Source organism: Drosophila persimilis, unplaced genomic scaffold (genome assembly GCF_003286085.1).
Source record: "Drosophila persimilis strain 14011-0111.01,24,50 unplaced genomic scaffold, DperRS2 tig00000927-arrow-arrow-pilon, whole genome shotgun sequence".
In the NCBI taxonomy this organism is placed as follows: domain Eukaryota; kingdom Metazoa; phylum Arthropoda; class Insecta; order Diptera; family Drosophilidae; genus Drosophila; species Drosophila persimilis.
This window is the reverse complement of record NW_020825375.1, coordinates 41,656-58,296: the sequence shown is the minus strand read 5'-3', so window position 1 is coordinate 58,296 and position 16,641 is coordinate 41,656. Positions and strand designations below refer to the sequence as shown.

General features: G+C 42.8%; 1 protein-coding gene across 1 annotated transcript; it reads right to left on the bottom strand.

The window, feature by feature from the left end:
• Positions 1–7,479: 7,479 nt before the first annotated feature.
• LOC113566780 (kinesin-like protein KIF23) lies at positions 7,480–10,598 on the bottom strand. The gene is made up of 6 exons (XM_026993875.1): positions 10,588–10,598; positions 9,775–10,527; positions 9,165–9,714; positions 8,782–9,103; positions 8,166–8,713; positions 7,480–8,090 (listed from the first exon to the last, which is right to left on the bottom strand). The coding sequence occupies exons 1-6, from the start codon at positions 10,596–10,598 to the stop codon at positions 7,611–7,613; spliced, it is 2,664 nt and encodes an 887-aa protein (XP_026849676.1). The 3' UTR covers positions 7,480–7,610.
• Between the last annotated feature and the right edge of the window lie 6,043 nt (positions 10,599–16,641).

Genomic DNA, 16,641 nt, shown 5'->3' with positions numbered 1-16,641 from the left:
AAGAACTTGATGGTTATTCTTGGCCAGAGTGGCCACATGACCTTCGGATGTGATCTTCAAGCCGCAGCAACGTGAAACATTCAGTTGAGGAAACTCGAAGACCGACTTGAAATCACCGTCGCTCCCGTAGCAGGTCACATGGAAGCGATATCCATGGGTATCCCCAATGAGCAAATCCCCAGCACTGGATATATCAATGCCCGTGGGGTAGCAGGATACCCTCTCGTTGCCAATGCGATAGAGGAATTCGCCACTGTCCTTGAAAACGGCCACGCCATGAGCCTTCATATCGCAAAGGTAGAAAACATTGTCGCGTATGGCTATGTCCGAGGGTTCACGCACAAAGACACTGCAGTCGAACCAGTGCAACAGCATACCCTCCTCGGATATAACAAAGACAGTCGGCGAGACACTATCGACGGCCACAATATAACCCTTGGTGCTGACAGCCAACCCGGTCACAATATCCATAAACCTGATGGAAATCTTGAACATATATGTGCCGCACTTAGAGAAGATCTGCATGCGAGAGCGTCTATTGCCGCGATCGCAGACAACGAAATTTCCATTGTGTTGGAAGACAGCCACTTTGCGGGGATAAAAAAGCTGGCCGTTCCGCTTGCCGGCATCGCCAAACTGGAACTTCAGGGCTCCCATTTTGGCGTATACAGCGATTCGGTGATTTTTCGAATCGGCAACAATGATGTCCTCGTCGATGCCCAAGCAAAAGCCATTCGGTTCATTTAATTATCCATTGCCCGCACCCAGGCAGCCAAATTTCCACCCGATCTTCATGGGAGTGGCCTTACTGTGAACGGCGCTTAAACTGTTGAGAGAAGAATTGGCATCTGGCAGGCGTAACCATTATTGTTGTTGAGTCCCACTTGGGATGGTGCCTGGAGCGCCTGTTCGACCTCTAGAGGCTGCTGTTGTTGTTTAGCAAAACTTGGTCCGGCCCTATCCTCAGTCAAGGAGTTGGACATCAGTACATGAAAATTGGTCATTCTTGAGCATGCTAAAAAAGTTGAATGCTTGGTAATTTTTTTTTATTTACTTAACAAGAATTTATATGCAGAAATTATATGGCGGTCGGATATGGTTCTTTTTATACCCGATACTCAAAATGAGTATTGGGGTATATTAGATTTGTGGTAAAAGTGGATGTGTGTAACGTCCAGAAGGAATCGTTTCCGACCCTATAAAGTATATATATTCTTGATCAGCATCAATAGCCGAGTCTATTGAGCCCTGTCTGTCTGTCCGTCCGTCCGTCTGTCCGTCTGTCCGTCCCCTTCAGCGCCTAATGCTCAAAGACTATAAGAGCTAGAGCAACGATGTTTTGGATCCAGACTTCTGTGATATGTCACTGCTCCAAAAATATTTCAAAACTTTGCCCCGCCCACTTCCGCCCCCACAAAGGGCGAAAATCTGTGGCATCCACAATTTCGACGATACGAGAAAACTAAAAACGCAGAATCGTAGAAGATGACTATATCTTCTAGAGTGCCAAATCTGAACCAGATCGTATAATTATTACAGCCAGAATCACGAAAACAATTTCACTCTTTCTCGCTCTGTCTCACTCTAACACACAGGTTTCATGGTCGGTTTTGCCAATTGCAAAATATGAGTTCAAGGATCTCAGAACCTATAAAAGCCAGAGCAACCAAATTTAGTATCCACACTCCTGTGATATCGGACCTTGACCGTTTCCTGTCCAAATTTCGCCACACCCCCTTCCGCCCCCGCAAAGGACGAAAATCTGAGGCAACCACAAATCTCAGAGACTATTAAGGCTAGAGTAACCAAATTTGGTGCACACACTCCTTTAAGATGTCACTATAAAACGTATATCTCAGAATTTCGCGTGAGTTGCTGCGGACACCGCAACTCTACAGTTATACCCGATACTAAGTCAGTATGGCTCTCCTCCGGCAGACGGCGCTAATATTAAACGACACGACAAAGAGTGCGTGCGAGAGAGACAGAAAATCAGTCTAAGCGTGACGTCGGGCGCTGCGTAGCCACTGCAAATTGATTTGTTCCTTATGGCTATAAAAATGATCTGATCTGATCTGATCCAGATTCAGCAATCTAATAGATATGGTCATTATCTATGATTCTGCGTTTTTAGTTTTCTCAAATCTGCAATATTGTGGATGCAACAGATTTTCGTCCTTTGTGGGGGCGGATGGGGGTGGGGCGAAATTCTGAGATATACGTTTTATAGTGACATCTTAAAGGAGTGTGTGCACCAAATTTGGTTACTCTAGCCTTAATAGTCTCTGAGATTTGTGGTTGCCTCAGATTTTCGTCCTTTGCGGGGGCGGAAGGGGGTGTGGCGAAATTTGGACAGGAAACGGTCAAGGTCCGATATCACAGGAGTGTGGATACTAAATTTGGTTGCTCTGGCTTTTATAGGTTCTGAGATCCTTGAACTCATATTTTGCAATTGGCAAAACCGACCATGAAACCTGTGTGTTAGAGTGAGACAGAGCGAGAAAGAGTGAAATTGTTTTCGTGATTCTGGCTGTAATAATTATACGATCTGGTTCAGATTTGGCACTCTAGAAGATATAGTCATCTTCTACGATTCTGCGTTTTTAGTTTTCTCGTATCGTCGAAATTGTGGATGCCACAGATTTTCGCCCTTTGTGGGGGCGGAAGTGGGCGGGGCAAAGTTTTGAAATATTTTTGGAGCAGTGACATATCACAGAAGTCTGGATCCAAAACATCGTTGCTCTAGCTCTTATAGTCTTTGAGCATTAGGCGCTGAAGGGGACGGACAGACGGACAGACGGACGGACGGACAGACAGACAGGGCTCAATCGACTCGGCTATTGATGCTGATCAAGAATATATATACTTTATAGGGTCGGAAACGATTCCTTCTGGACGTTACACACATCCACTTTTACCACAAATCTAATATACCCCAATACTCATTTTGAGTATCGGGTATAATAAACTGCCTAATAGACTTAAAACCTGCAGAGGATTGGTTAATAATACGACCAAATAATATAAAAATTAAAATTTATGTTCCAATAACATACAGTTCTGGTAACAATACAATTCTTCTACCAGCAAGATCACAAGTTGTCAGAAAAATAGAATTAACGTCCGATATAGAAACCATATTGATCCCAAACCAGGAAATTCAACCTGGTATTTATGTAGCAAATACAATAACTTCAAAAAATAATACATTTGTCCGATTGCTGAATACAACCAGTACCAACCAATTAGTACATATAAATAGCATACAATATGAACCACTTTCGAATTACAAGGTAATTCAAACAACTCAAAAAATCCGAGAAAAAACTGTCATAGCTGAATTAAGCAAGCATTTCCCAGTACAATTCAAGAAGCAATTAACTAAACTATGCACCAATTTTAGTGACGTATTCGGGCTTGAAACCGAATCAATCACAACAAATAATTTTTATAAACAGAAATTGAGATTGAGGGATGACGAACCTATATATATAAAGAACTATCGAAGTCCGCATAGCCAAGTTGAGGAAATTAAAAAACAAGTAGGAAAATTAATCAACGACAATATTGTCGAACCATCCGTATCAGAATACAACAGCCCACTTCTACTTGTCCCAAAGAAAGCCCTTCCGGGTTCAGAACAAAAGAAATGGCGATTAGTAGTTGACTATCGTCAAATAAACAAAAAACTCCTGGCCGACAAATTTCCACTACCTAGAATTGATGACATTTTGGATCAACTAGGTAGAGCAAAGTATTTCTCATGCCTTGACTTAATGTCAGGTTTTCATCAAATCGAACTAGAAGAAAGTTCGCGAAATATAACGTCTTTTTCAACGAGCAATGGCTCATATCGCTTCACGCGACTACCATTTGGTTTAAAAATAGCGCCGAATTCATTTCAAAGAATGATGACTATAGCATTCTCTGGACTTGAAGCTTCGCAAGCCTTCCTGTATATGGACGATCTAATAGTCATGGGTTGTTCCGAAAAACATATGCTTAAAAACTTAACAGATATTTTTGAGATATGAAGGAAACACAACCTAAAATTACATCCACAAAAATGTTCATTTTTTATGCATGAAGTGACCTTTCTTGGTCATAAATGCACAGATAAAGGAATCTTGCCAGATGACAAGAAATATGACGTCATCAAAAACTATCCAGTCCCACATGATGCGGACAGCGCTAGACGATTTATTGCATTTTGCAATTATTATAGACGTTTTATTAAAAACTTCGCCGACTATTCCCGGCACATAACTAGATTATGTAAAAAGAATGTCCCCTTTGAGTGGTCAACTGAATGTCAAAATCCATTCCAATATTTAAAAGATAAACTTATGGAACCCACTCTGTTACAGTACCCAGATTTTCAGAAAGAATTTTGCATAATCACCGATGCTAGTAAACAAGCATGTGGAGCGGTTTTAACTCAAAACCATAACGGACTCCAACTCCCATTAGCATATGCATCACGTTCATTCACAAAAGGTGAAAGTAACAAAAGTACTACAGAACAGGAATTAGCAGCAATTCATTGGGCAATTACCCATTTTCGACCATATATCTATGGTAAACACTTTACAGTAAAAACGGATCACAGACCACTAACATACCTATTTTCAATGGTCAATCCTAGCTCAAAACTCACACGCATGCGGCTCGAATTAGAAGAATACGACTTTACAGTCGAGTATCTAAAGGGTAAAGATAATCATGTAGCAGATGCGTTATCAAGAATAACCATCACAGACCTAAAAAACATACAAAATACGAATAAAGTCCTGAAAGTCACTACCAGGCAACAGAGTAGACAGAAATCCTGCGCAGGAAAAGAACAAATAGAATTGCCTAGGCAATCTCTAACAAAAGCTTCAAAGCCCAACGTATATGAAGTCATCAACAATGACGAAGTACGTAAAGTAGTGACCTTGCATGTAAATAATAATTTATGTTTTTTCAAACATGGAAAAAAAATTACTGCAAGATATGATGTTAGCGATTTGTATACTAATGGAACCCTTGACTTAGGTCAGTTTTTCCAAAGGCTTGAAACGCAGGCCGGTAAACGAAAAATCAGCCAACTCAAAGTGGCACCGTGGGAAAATATCTTTGAATACATTTCAATAGATAATTTTAAAAATATGGGCAATAAAATATTACGAACAATAAGAGTAGCGCTACTCAACCCGGTGACCCTAATTAAAAATGAAAAAGAAAAAGAAGCAATACTGTCTACATTACATGATGATCCCATACAAGGAGGACATACAGGCATAACAAAAACCTTGGCCAAGGTCAAAAGATATTATTTTTGGAAAGGTATGACTAAAGAAATAACCAATTACATACGAAAATGTCCAAAATGCCAAAAAGCTAAAGTAACCAAGCACACAATAACTCCATTGACTATTACAGAAACACCATACATGGCTTTTGATAGGGTAATAGTGGATACGATCGGTCCACTTCCTAAATCAGAACAAGGAAATGAATATGCAGTCACCTTAATATGTGACCTGACAAAATACCTTGTCGCCATACCCATTAGAAACAAAAGTGCAAATACAGTAGCTAAAGCTATTTTTGAAAATTTTATTCTAAAGTACGGTCCAATGAAGACGTTCATTACGGACATGGGAACAGAATATTAAAATTCAATAATTGAAGACTTATGTAAAAATCTAAACATCAAAAACATAACTTCTACTGCACATCATCACCAGACTGTAGGAACCGTGGAGCGAAGCCACAGAACATTTAACGAATTCATACGCTCATACATCTCAGCTGACAAATCAGATTGGGATGTATGGCTGCAATACTTCGTATATTGTTTTAATACAACCCCCTCTATGGCACATGATTATTGTCCATATGAGCTAGTTTTCGGTAAGACTTCAAACTTACCAGTTCAATTTAATACTATAGATAGAATAGCACCTCTATATAACATAGATGATTACTCTAAAGAGAGTAAATATAGATTAGAAATAGCATATAAACGAGCAAGGATTATGCTCGAGGAGCATAAAATTAAAAATAAACAGCTATATGACTTAAAGTTAAAAGATTTAAATTTAGCTGTAGGAGATACAGTTTTATTGAAAAATGAAACAGGACATAAGCTAGATTTTAAATATATAGGACCATATAGAGTAGAAAGTATCGGAGAAAGAGATAACGTCATAATCTCCGATAATAAAAACAAAACTCAGAAAGTACATAAGGATAGGTTAAAGATTTGCAATTATTAATCATTTTTAGTATGGCCATACATAAATATAAACCATAAAAATATACTACTCTGCATTTATATTCAAATAACTTTTAAATTTTATCAATATTAATTAAAGTTCAATATTCTAATAATTGACTAAAAAGAAAAAAAAAAATATATATATATATAAATTGTCTTTTTAAGAATACATAACTCGTATACATATATAGTAAAAGCTAAAAATAAAATAACTTCATTATATTACGTTATTTTTCAAAAGGAGGGAGATGTAGTATGCTCATATTAAAGTAAAGTAAAGTATTCATTATTACGAATACCCACTGTACCTACGGTACTTAAAGAATACACACTGTAACACTTTGTTTCAGTGTTTACGTAACAATAAAGTCCCAGACATTCTGGGTGATCGTATTACGATTCACTCAAGAATGCCTCGAGCGACCCAAGTGCAGCGTCAGCATGTTCCCATGACTTGACGGCACTAATATACATGCATACACACATATATCTTCCCTCGCGCTCTCGCTGCCAACAGCGCTGAGCATATTCACACATATACATACTAACATATAAGAGATAAGAACACATAGTTCTGCCGCTCCGCTGCCGGCGTCACTGGCAGCGCAGCTCCGCGGCTTTTGGCTTACAAAAGCCCAAAACACAATTGTAAAATTGAGAACATAAACGACAATAAAAGAGATCGGAGGGTTGAGCCCCAACGATCCAGAAAAACGGATTGAACATCGTTTTACAGTAGTATACTCTTGTGAAGAGCAGCTCACACCCACACATACACACAAACACATACATACATTCATACATACATACATGAAATCATTAAGCGAAAAACATATATTTTAATTATAGACTGATTTATTAGTAATTGAAATTAATCTACAAATATGTATGTATTTCAATAAATTCTATCGGTTTAAGCATTGAATAAACGCAGGAATAACAATAAAAAAAATAATAGTTAATACCAGCATAATACATATGTATATTTGCTTCTTCTACTTTAATTGTTCATATAATAATCAAGGGGCATAGCAAGGGATATGCATACGAGAAATATTGAATACTTTGCAGTACAACTATTTATTATAAACCTATGAATGGACGCACTCTTCGCACTCCTTCCACTGGTGTGTGCTCCCACAGCAATAAGTTCAGTTGCGAGGTTTAGAATTCATCGATGTGCGAATATTTATACAGATTATTTACTTGGCTTTAATTGCAGTTAACTTTAACTTTTCAACTTTAAAGGCTAGTAATCAATAATTTTAGTAATTACGTTAACTAGAAAAAAAAAGTAAAACTAAATGGAAATGGAAATGCATGTTCAAGAATTACAGGACGAGCTCTAGATATTTGTCTTCTTGTTGCTGTGCCCCTCGATGCCGAGGTTGCAACGCGAGGCCACATCCTGGACGGTGATGGAGGTGACCGTGCTGGGCAGGGCGCTGGCAACGCCCAGAGCCGACATCGTGCCATTGCTGGGACGCTTTCGCGTTGGCGAATGCACGGGCGACTTCTGCTTGAGACACTCGATATCGTTGAACACCACCTGGGCGCCGCCGCCACATGTGGGTATAACATTGCCCTTGTACAGTTTCGTCTCCACATCCCCGTCCGTGTCGGCCTCCTGGGAGACGAGACAGTATTTGTTGGCGCCGTGTTCGGTCAGCGTCTTCATGTCCGTCAGCTTGGTAACCGACTTGCGATTCTTCAGAAAGGGCTGCATAATAGTGCCGAGTGGCACGGGATTGGCTGCACGATGCTCCAGCCATTTGTCGCCAGCTGAACGCGACCGTCGATGGCGATTGTTGGCAGCTGCCACGCCCTGGTTGTGAGGGGTGGGAATGCGAATAGATACTAGATTAAAGTTCACAGAGCGGAAGGATAAGTACTGGCTTACATGTCGGGGCGTGACATAGATGTCTGTTCGCGTGGCCGGCACAGATGACTCCGTTCGCGCTGTGAATGGGCCGCGATCCTTCTCGTTGAGTAAATCTTCCGAGCTCTGCGAGCGCGGCATGCTCGGCAGATCCTCGGATCGTATGATATTCGAAACCAGGCGAAGTTTCTCGTCCTTGATGCGCATCCGTTCATGCAGTTTCTCCCGTTGCTGACGGAGCTTTATCTCGAGCTCCCGCTTGTTCTTATCCGACTCCACGGCCATTTTGGAGCTGCAGTTTTTCTTCTGCTTCTCCTTCTCGTGCTCCGTTTGGGTCAGGAGATTCTCCTTCTCATTCAGCTTGAATGTCAGCTCCTCGATCTGCCTGTCGCGCTTGGTCAGCGTATTGTTCAGCACGTCGATGGAGCTCTCGTGAATGCGCACCTTCTTCTCCAAGGCGAAGCTGCGCTCGCGCTCCTGCTTGTAGACGGCCTTGAGGGAAGCCAGCTCCGTGCTCAGCTGCAAGTTGTCGCGGTCCAAGTTCATTAGCATCTGGCGAAAATTGTCGCCTAGGAGTACATGCAAAATTAATAAGGATGGGCACCCTTTTTGGAGGAGCGGAGGCTATAGGACTCACATTTAATATCCAAATTGGCGCGCAGCCTCTTCCGCTTCTCAATCCGCTGCTCCAGGTAATGCATGAGCTCCTGGATCTTAACCTCCGCCTCAGGGCTGTCCACTTGGCAGAAGGGAAAGTCGGGTCCCAGACTGTAGACCAAGCCCACATCCACCTTCAGGTCCTTGGCCTCGGACATGCCCAGCTCGTTCAGATTTTTGACAGCTATCTTGAACAGCTTGTTGGTCTTCCGGCGGCCTGGGGTTAGGCCCAAGTCCGTTTTAATGGGCGTTGCCCGAGCTATTTGCACTTCCTGAGTCATCTCGGCAAACTTCATAACTTGCTGCAAATGGAAAAAAGGGAATTTGGAGCAAAATAAATCAACCGGCGAATTCGCCACCTACCATATTCTCATCATAGTCCTCCATTCTAGGATTGATGCATACAATCATGGACACCTGCCCCTCGCCGTCAAAGTAATTCTTAATCATGTGCGTGATCTTGGAGTCGCGATATGGTATCTTCTTATGGGCAAAGCCATTGATGGCCGCCTGCTGATTCTCGCGCAGATACTCGAGGCATGTCCGGAGCGTCATCAGCGAGTTGTTGATGTTCCCAGCCTCGCGAAGTCGCACCCCAGTGTTCTTGGTGCGCGAGGAGCGCTCACTGCCGGCCAGATCTACCAGGGACAGCTGGCTCACAGTGATTTTTTGCCTGTCCTGGACAACATTCTCGCCCTGGTTGTCGGTGGGGGCCTGGACGAGGCGAATGTTAAACACCGAGTGGCTGCGGCTGGACTCGGCATTCAAGACCGTGTGACCCATGCGCTTTTTCTTTTGTCCCATTTGAAAGACCTCGAGGGCATCCTCCACCGTTTTAACTTCCTCCTCGGTGACGCCTTGGACGAACATGTGATGATGGGCATCCTCGCGAATGATTTTGCTTTGCAAAGTCCTGCAAGGGAGAGGAAACAGAGGATTACATACGTGAACACTTGAAGGATATCCCACTTACTTCTGTATGCCCGAGTCCTCTAGAAGATCATACACACTGTTGTTGTAAATTTCTACGTAGGTGACAAACACCGAATACATATTGTCCTCGTCGAGGCCCAGCAGAGGCATTGGCTCCACCGACGCTTGGGAGGCGATCTCCGGATCCGAGTCCTTGTTTCGGTACGCGAAGCGACCGGAACCGGCAATGCGTTGATTCATCTCATGTTGCCGTTCTAGCAGCGCATCCTCCTCGGACAGAATCTCGAAGCCATTCAACTTGTCCGGCTTGAAGACAAACTTCTTGGCCTGAAAATCGGATATGGTGCGAAAGAGCACATCTAGGCATCGGGGCATTATGCCGCGATGTCTCAGGTTGCCCGTCATTGTGTACGTCTTGCCGCTGCCCGTGACGCCGTAGGTGAATAGCAAACTGTTCCGGCCACGCACCAGGTTCTCGACCAGTGGCTGGGCCACGGACGCGAACACATCCTGCTGCGTAGCATCCGATTGAAAGACGTGCTTGAATATGTACTGTATCTCGCGCTGGGCGCCGTTCTGTTTGTGGTGCTGCAGCAGCTGATCATGCGGATTTAGTGCGATTGTTGTGGAGCTCTTCACCCGCAGAGAAGTGAGGTCCCCATCCGATTGGAGCGGGCGGACTCGGCAGAACACATTCACCGGATCTTTTGCCTTTTCGGACGTCTCCCGACGGTGCTTCTCTGTCGTTTGATGCACTCGCGGTGTCTTGGGGACGCGCATCGGAGTTCGTGATCTGCAAAAGTCCCTCTTGTATCTATTTCATCGCGCTTTTAAGGTTTCACATTCTACTTACACTGCTTTCATTCTAATAAATTATTTCCCACGCAATTGACCGCCGAATGTTGTTTATGTTCTGTTTTTCTTCACAAAATTCACGTTAGCTTCAAAATTCCAGCGCCAAGCGACGGCACGCTTCGTTTGAGTGTAGCGCAGTGTGACCGACGCTCAGAAATATACCAAAATATACCGTAAATATACTGACGAAGTCAAGTTCTGTTATACATATTGCTCGTTTTTGATATTCCGTGGAATATTATTAGCTAAATAGAGCACTCAGTCATGTCCACATAATTTTATCCGAATAATGAATCAATTTTCTATTTAACTGGTGCATTCTTAATATTTGCTTTTATTGCATTTTGCGTAAAAAGAGGTTTTAGCGAAATAAGTTAAACAAAAAACAAGTATCGAAATAGGTCAATCAAAACAAACAAAACGAGGGGGAACGTTGTGAGTTTCTGCGGACACCGCAACTCTACATTTATAGCCGATACTTAGTCAGTATGGATCTCCTCCGGCAGACGCCGCTAAATTGAACGACACGACAAAGAGTGCGTGAGAGAAAGGCAGAAAATCAGTCTGAGCGTGACGTCGGGCGATGCGTAGCCACTGCAAATTGATTTGTTCCTTTTGGCTATAAAAATGATCCGATCTGATCCAGATTCAGCAACCGGATAGATATGGTTATTCTCTATGATTATGCGTTTTTAGTTTTCTCGAATCTGCAGATTCTCGAATCTATACGTTTTATATTGAGATCTAAAAGGAGTGTGGATACCTAATTTGAATACTCTAGCCTTAATAGTCTCTGAGATTTGTGGATGCCCCAGATTTAAGTCCTTTGCGGGGGTGGAAGGGGGTGTGGCGTTTTCTTGATGCTGGCTATAATAATGATACGATCTGATTCAGATTCTGCAGTCTAAAAGATATGAGGTCTTGAGGGTCACGACGTCAAACCCAAATGTGACCACATGTGGTCCGACTCCAAGACTGTCTTAGCATTGATTAAATCAGATCACAAAAAATATAAGCCATATGTAGGACACATAATTGACGAGATACTTCGAGGCAACAAGGTTGGAAGATTGGCATTGGGTGCCTACTAAGGATAACCCGGCAGACTTTGGCACCAAACTCAGATCTAGAACTCGAGAAACCTCCCTCAATTCCTTCAAGAGGACGCAAGTCTATGGTATCTAGGAACTTCAGACGTTGGTGACACGGAACTGGAAGTAAGATGCAAGTTTACGTTATCAATAAATGAGATGTCTTCAGATGGATCTGTCAATATCGTATTCAGGGAGTTGCTGGAAGGGTTATCTCATTTACAAGGCTGATGCGTGCTGTCGCTTGGGTCTACAGGATGTGTGATCGTAAGACCAAACGAAAAGTCTACCTTGATGTACCTGAAATTAAAGAAGCTGTACTCATAGTGATCCGCAATGTACAGGATGTTGCTATTGACTGGACAGGTTGGAGACTGGAGGTTCGCCGTGCAGCTAGAAATTGTATGACTTGTAAAATCCAGAGAGCTTCACCAAAAACACCATTAATGGTACAACTTCCTAAGGACCGACTCTCTCCGCACGTATGCCCATTCTCATATGTTGGAATCGACTACATGGGACCGTTTCTGGTTGTAAGAGCAAGGAGTACCGAGAAACGCTGGATATGCATATTTACATGCCTTACAATAAGAGCAATTCATTTGGAAATTCCCAGGGACCTGACAACAGATACGTGTCTTCGAGTATTGCATAGCTTCATGGCGCGGCGCCGTAAAGACCAGTAAGAATCCAATCTGACAGTGGTACCAATTTGGTGGGAGCTGAACATGAATTGGAAAGAGAATTGCAGGACCTCGATCACCATAGAATAGCGAACGACTTGTCAATCAAGCAGATCGAATGGCTGTTTAATTGCCCGCAGGTGGGGGCTGGGAATTATTGGTACGAAGTGTGAAGAGAGCCATAGGACACGCACTGCATGACAAAAAACTGACAGAAGACATACTGTGTAGCCTAATGTGTAACGCTGAAAACAAAGTAAATTCCATACCGCATACACACATTGCTCTGGATAACCCCACAGACGATCCGATAACCCCTAATCACTTTCTTTTAGGTTCTCCCAATTCCAGCCAGACACCACATCCACAAGAGGAGAAGTACCAGCCAACTCGAAAGGAATGGCGCATCGCTCAGCAGAACTCACACTCATTTTGGAACAAGTGGCTCACTGAGTACCTACCAGACCTATGCAAACGGACAAAGTGGCATCACCCAGTGCAACCACTCGCTGAAATGGACATTGCTCTTATCTGTAATAAGAATCTTCATCGATCTCAATGGAAAAAGGGAGTTATTCTAGCAGTCACGCCTGCACGCCACGACGGCTGGAGTTCTACACCGCCCAACCTCTATGCTGGCAAAGCTAGACGTTGTTGAGAAAAATTAGCTTATATATACATAGTTTTACATACCCTACATAACGAAAAAAGAGAAGAAAAATTATCACACTATGAAAAGACAAGAAGGTAACATTAGTTTGAGCAGTCGATAACAGAGCGGGGAGAAAAGACGAAGCGTGCGTAGATACATATAAGAATAAAATGTATTAACCTCCTTTTGCAAATAGGAAATAAAACGCAACCAACGCCTAAGTACCGATGAAGATAAGCGATTGTGTGTTTATCCGCAACTCTCACGTTCCTGGACACAACAGGGTGTTATCTTATAATCACTAGACATACAGCAGATCCATCACAAGAACTTGATGGTTATTCTTGGCCAGAGTGACCACATAACCTTCGGATGTGATCTTCAAGCCGCAGCAACGTGAAACATTCAGTTGAGGAAACTCGAAGACCGACTTGAAAACACCGTCGCTCCCGTAGCAGGTCACATGGAAGCGATATCCATGGGTATCCCCAATGAGCAAAAAGAGAGAAGAAAAATGATCACACTATGAAAAGACAAGAAGAAAAATGGTCACAATATGAAAAGACAAGAAGGTAACAATAGTTTGAGCTGTCGATAAAAGAGCGGGGAGAAAAGACGAAGCGTGAGTAGATACATATAAGAATAAAATGTATTAACCTCCTTTTGCAAATAGGAAATAAAACGCAACCAACGCCTAAGTACCGATGAAGATAAGCGATTGTGTGTTTATCCGCAATTCTCACGTTCCTGGACACAACAGGGTGTTATCTTATAATCACTAGACATACAGCAGATCCATCACAAGAACTTGATGGTTATTCTTGGCCAGAGTGACCACATGACCTTCGGATGTGATCTTCAAGCCGCAGCAATGTGAAACATTCAGTTGAGGAAACTCGAAGACCGACTTGAAATCACCGTCGCTCCCGTAGCAGGTCACATGGAAGCGATATCCATGGGTATCCCCAATGAGCAAATCCCCAGCACTGGATATATCAATGCCCGTGGGGTAGCAGGATACCCTCTCGTTGCCAATGCGATAGAGGAATTCGCCACTGTCCTTGAAAACGGCCACGCCATGAGCCTTCATATCGCAAAGGTAGAAAACATTGTCGCGTATGGCTATGTCCGAGGGTTCACGCACAAAGACACTGCAGTCGAACCAGTGCAACAGCATACCCTCCTCGGATATAACAAAGACAGTCGGCGAGACACTATCGACGGCCACAATATGACCCTTGGCGGTGACAGCCAACCCGGTCACAATATCCATAAACCTGATGGAAATCTTGAACATATATGTGCCGCACTTAGAGAAGATCTGCATGCGAGAGCGTCCATTGCCGCGATCGCAGACAACGAAATTTCCATTGTGTTGGAAGACAGCCACTTTGCGGGGATAAAAAAGCTGGCCGTTCCGCTTGCCGGCATCGCCAAACTGGAACTTCAGGGTCCCCATTTTGGCGTATACAGCGATTCGGTGATTTTTCGAATCGGCAACAACGATGTCCTCGTCGATGCCCAAGCAAAAGCCCGCACCCAGGCAGCCAAATTTCCACCCGATCTTCATGGGAGTGGCCTTACTGTGAACGGCGCTTAAACTGTTAACAGAAGAATTGGCATCTGGCAGGCAGTAACCATTATTGTTGTGGGACTACTTGGGCTGGGGCCTGGAGCGCCTGTTCGACCTCTTGCTGCTGCTGTTGTTGTTGTTTAGCAAAACTTGGTCCGGCCCGATCCTCAGTCAAGGAGTTGGACATCAGTACTTGAAAATTGGCCATTCTTGAGCAAGCTAAAAAAGTTGAATGCTTGGTATTTTTTTTTTTATTTACTTAACAAGAATTTATATGCAGAAATTATATGGCGGTCGGATATGGTTTTTTTTTTCATTGAATTTCAGAAAGTTTTAAATTCCCTGAATCAAAAGTCAACCTTATTGAAAGTATTTCATTTTTTCATCTGAATATGAATTTTCTTATACCTCATGTACAACCGCGAAATTTTGTTTGCATGTAGATTCTTGATTAATTGATCGTGTTCACTGTTAATGTAGCCATCTAGCTTTTCTTCTTTTTAATCTAAATATACTTATTTTTTTGCACTAACCCTTGCACAACCACTTTTCTCGTACTTCAATTGCCGGCTAACTCGCTTCGCTCACTTACGCAGATTTGAGTAAAATATTGGACGAATACTTTTATTTCTTAGACCCGTACTGTATGATCATTTACACAAAAGTCTGACGATAATAATGACGAAAGTCCGATCACAAAAGATTGTTAACTTTGACATTTAATCCCCAGGCACTCTAGATCAAGAAAAAAAACTAGGGGGAGCGTTCTGAGTTGCTGCTGCGACCGAAAATCTATATTTATCCCCGAAACATAGTCAGTATTGCTCTCTTCCATCCAGTGCTGCCGATTGCGCATTTTTTGCCTTTTTCTTAAGACCAAATGCAGGAAAAATTTGTGAAGTGTGGAAAGCGAGAATTCTGGATTTTTATACCCGATACTCTGTTCGACTGTCCGTCAGTTCGTCCCTATGAGCGCCTAGTGCTCAGAGACTATAAGAGCCAGAGCAACGTCATGTTGTATCCAGACTTCTATAATATGTCACTGTTACAAGTATATTTCAAAACTTCGCCCCGCTCCCTTCCGCCCACACAAAGAACGACAATCTGTGGCATCCACAATTTCAAAGATACGAGAAACCAAAAAAAAAAACGAGGGGGCATGTTGTGACTGGACTGAACGTGACGTCGGGCGCTGCGTAGCCACTGCAAATTGATTTGTTGATTTAGGCTACAAAAATGATCCGAACTAAATCAGTTATCTATGATTGTGCGTTTTTAGTTTTCTCGAATCTGCAATATTGTGGATGCAACAGATTTTCGTCCTTTGTGGGTGCGAAAGGGGGTGGGGCGAAATTTTGAGATATACTTTTTATAGTGAGATCTAAAAGGAGTGTGGATACCTAATTTGAATACTCTAGCCTTAATAGTCTGAGATTTGTGGATGCCCCAGATTTACGTCCTTTGCGGGGGTGGAAGGGGGTGTGGCGTTTTCGTGATGCTGGCTATAATAATGATACGATCCGATTCAGATTCTGCAGTCTAAAAGATATGAGGTCTTGAGGGTCACGACGTCAAACCCAAATGTGACCACATGTGGTCCGACTCCAAGACTGTCTTAGCATGGATTAAATCAGATCACAAAAAATATAAGCGATATGTAGGACACATAATTGACGAGATACTTCGAGGCAACAAGGTTGGAAGATTGGCATTGGGTGCCTACTAAGGATAACCCGGCAGACTTTGGCACCAAACTCAGATCTGGAACTCGAGAAACCTCCGGGTTGAGAGACCCTCAATTCCTTCAAGAGGACGCAAGTCTAGGAATCTAGGAACTTCAGACGTTGGTGACACGGAACTGGAAGTAAGATGCAAGTTTACGTCGCTTGGGTCTACAGGATGTGTGATCGTAAGACCAAACAAAAAGTCTACCTTGATGTAGCTGAAATTAAAGAAGCTGTACTCATAGTGATCCGCAATGTACAGGATGTTGCTATGGACTGGACAGGTTGGAGACTGGAGGTTCGCCGTGCAGCTAGAAATTGTATGACTT

Bases quoted from the DNA above. Each gene is read 5' to 3' on its own strand.
- LOC113566780 (XM_026993875.1), bottom strand. The intron at 9,104-9,164 runs GTAGGTGGCGAA...TTCCATTTGCAG, and splicing joins AGGACTATGATGAGAATATG to CAAGTTATGAAGTTTGCCGA. The intron at 8,714-8,781 runs GTGAGTCCTATA...ATGTACTCCTAG, and splicing joins CGCCAATTTGGATATTAAAT to GCGACAATTTTCGCCAGATG.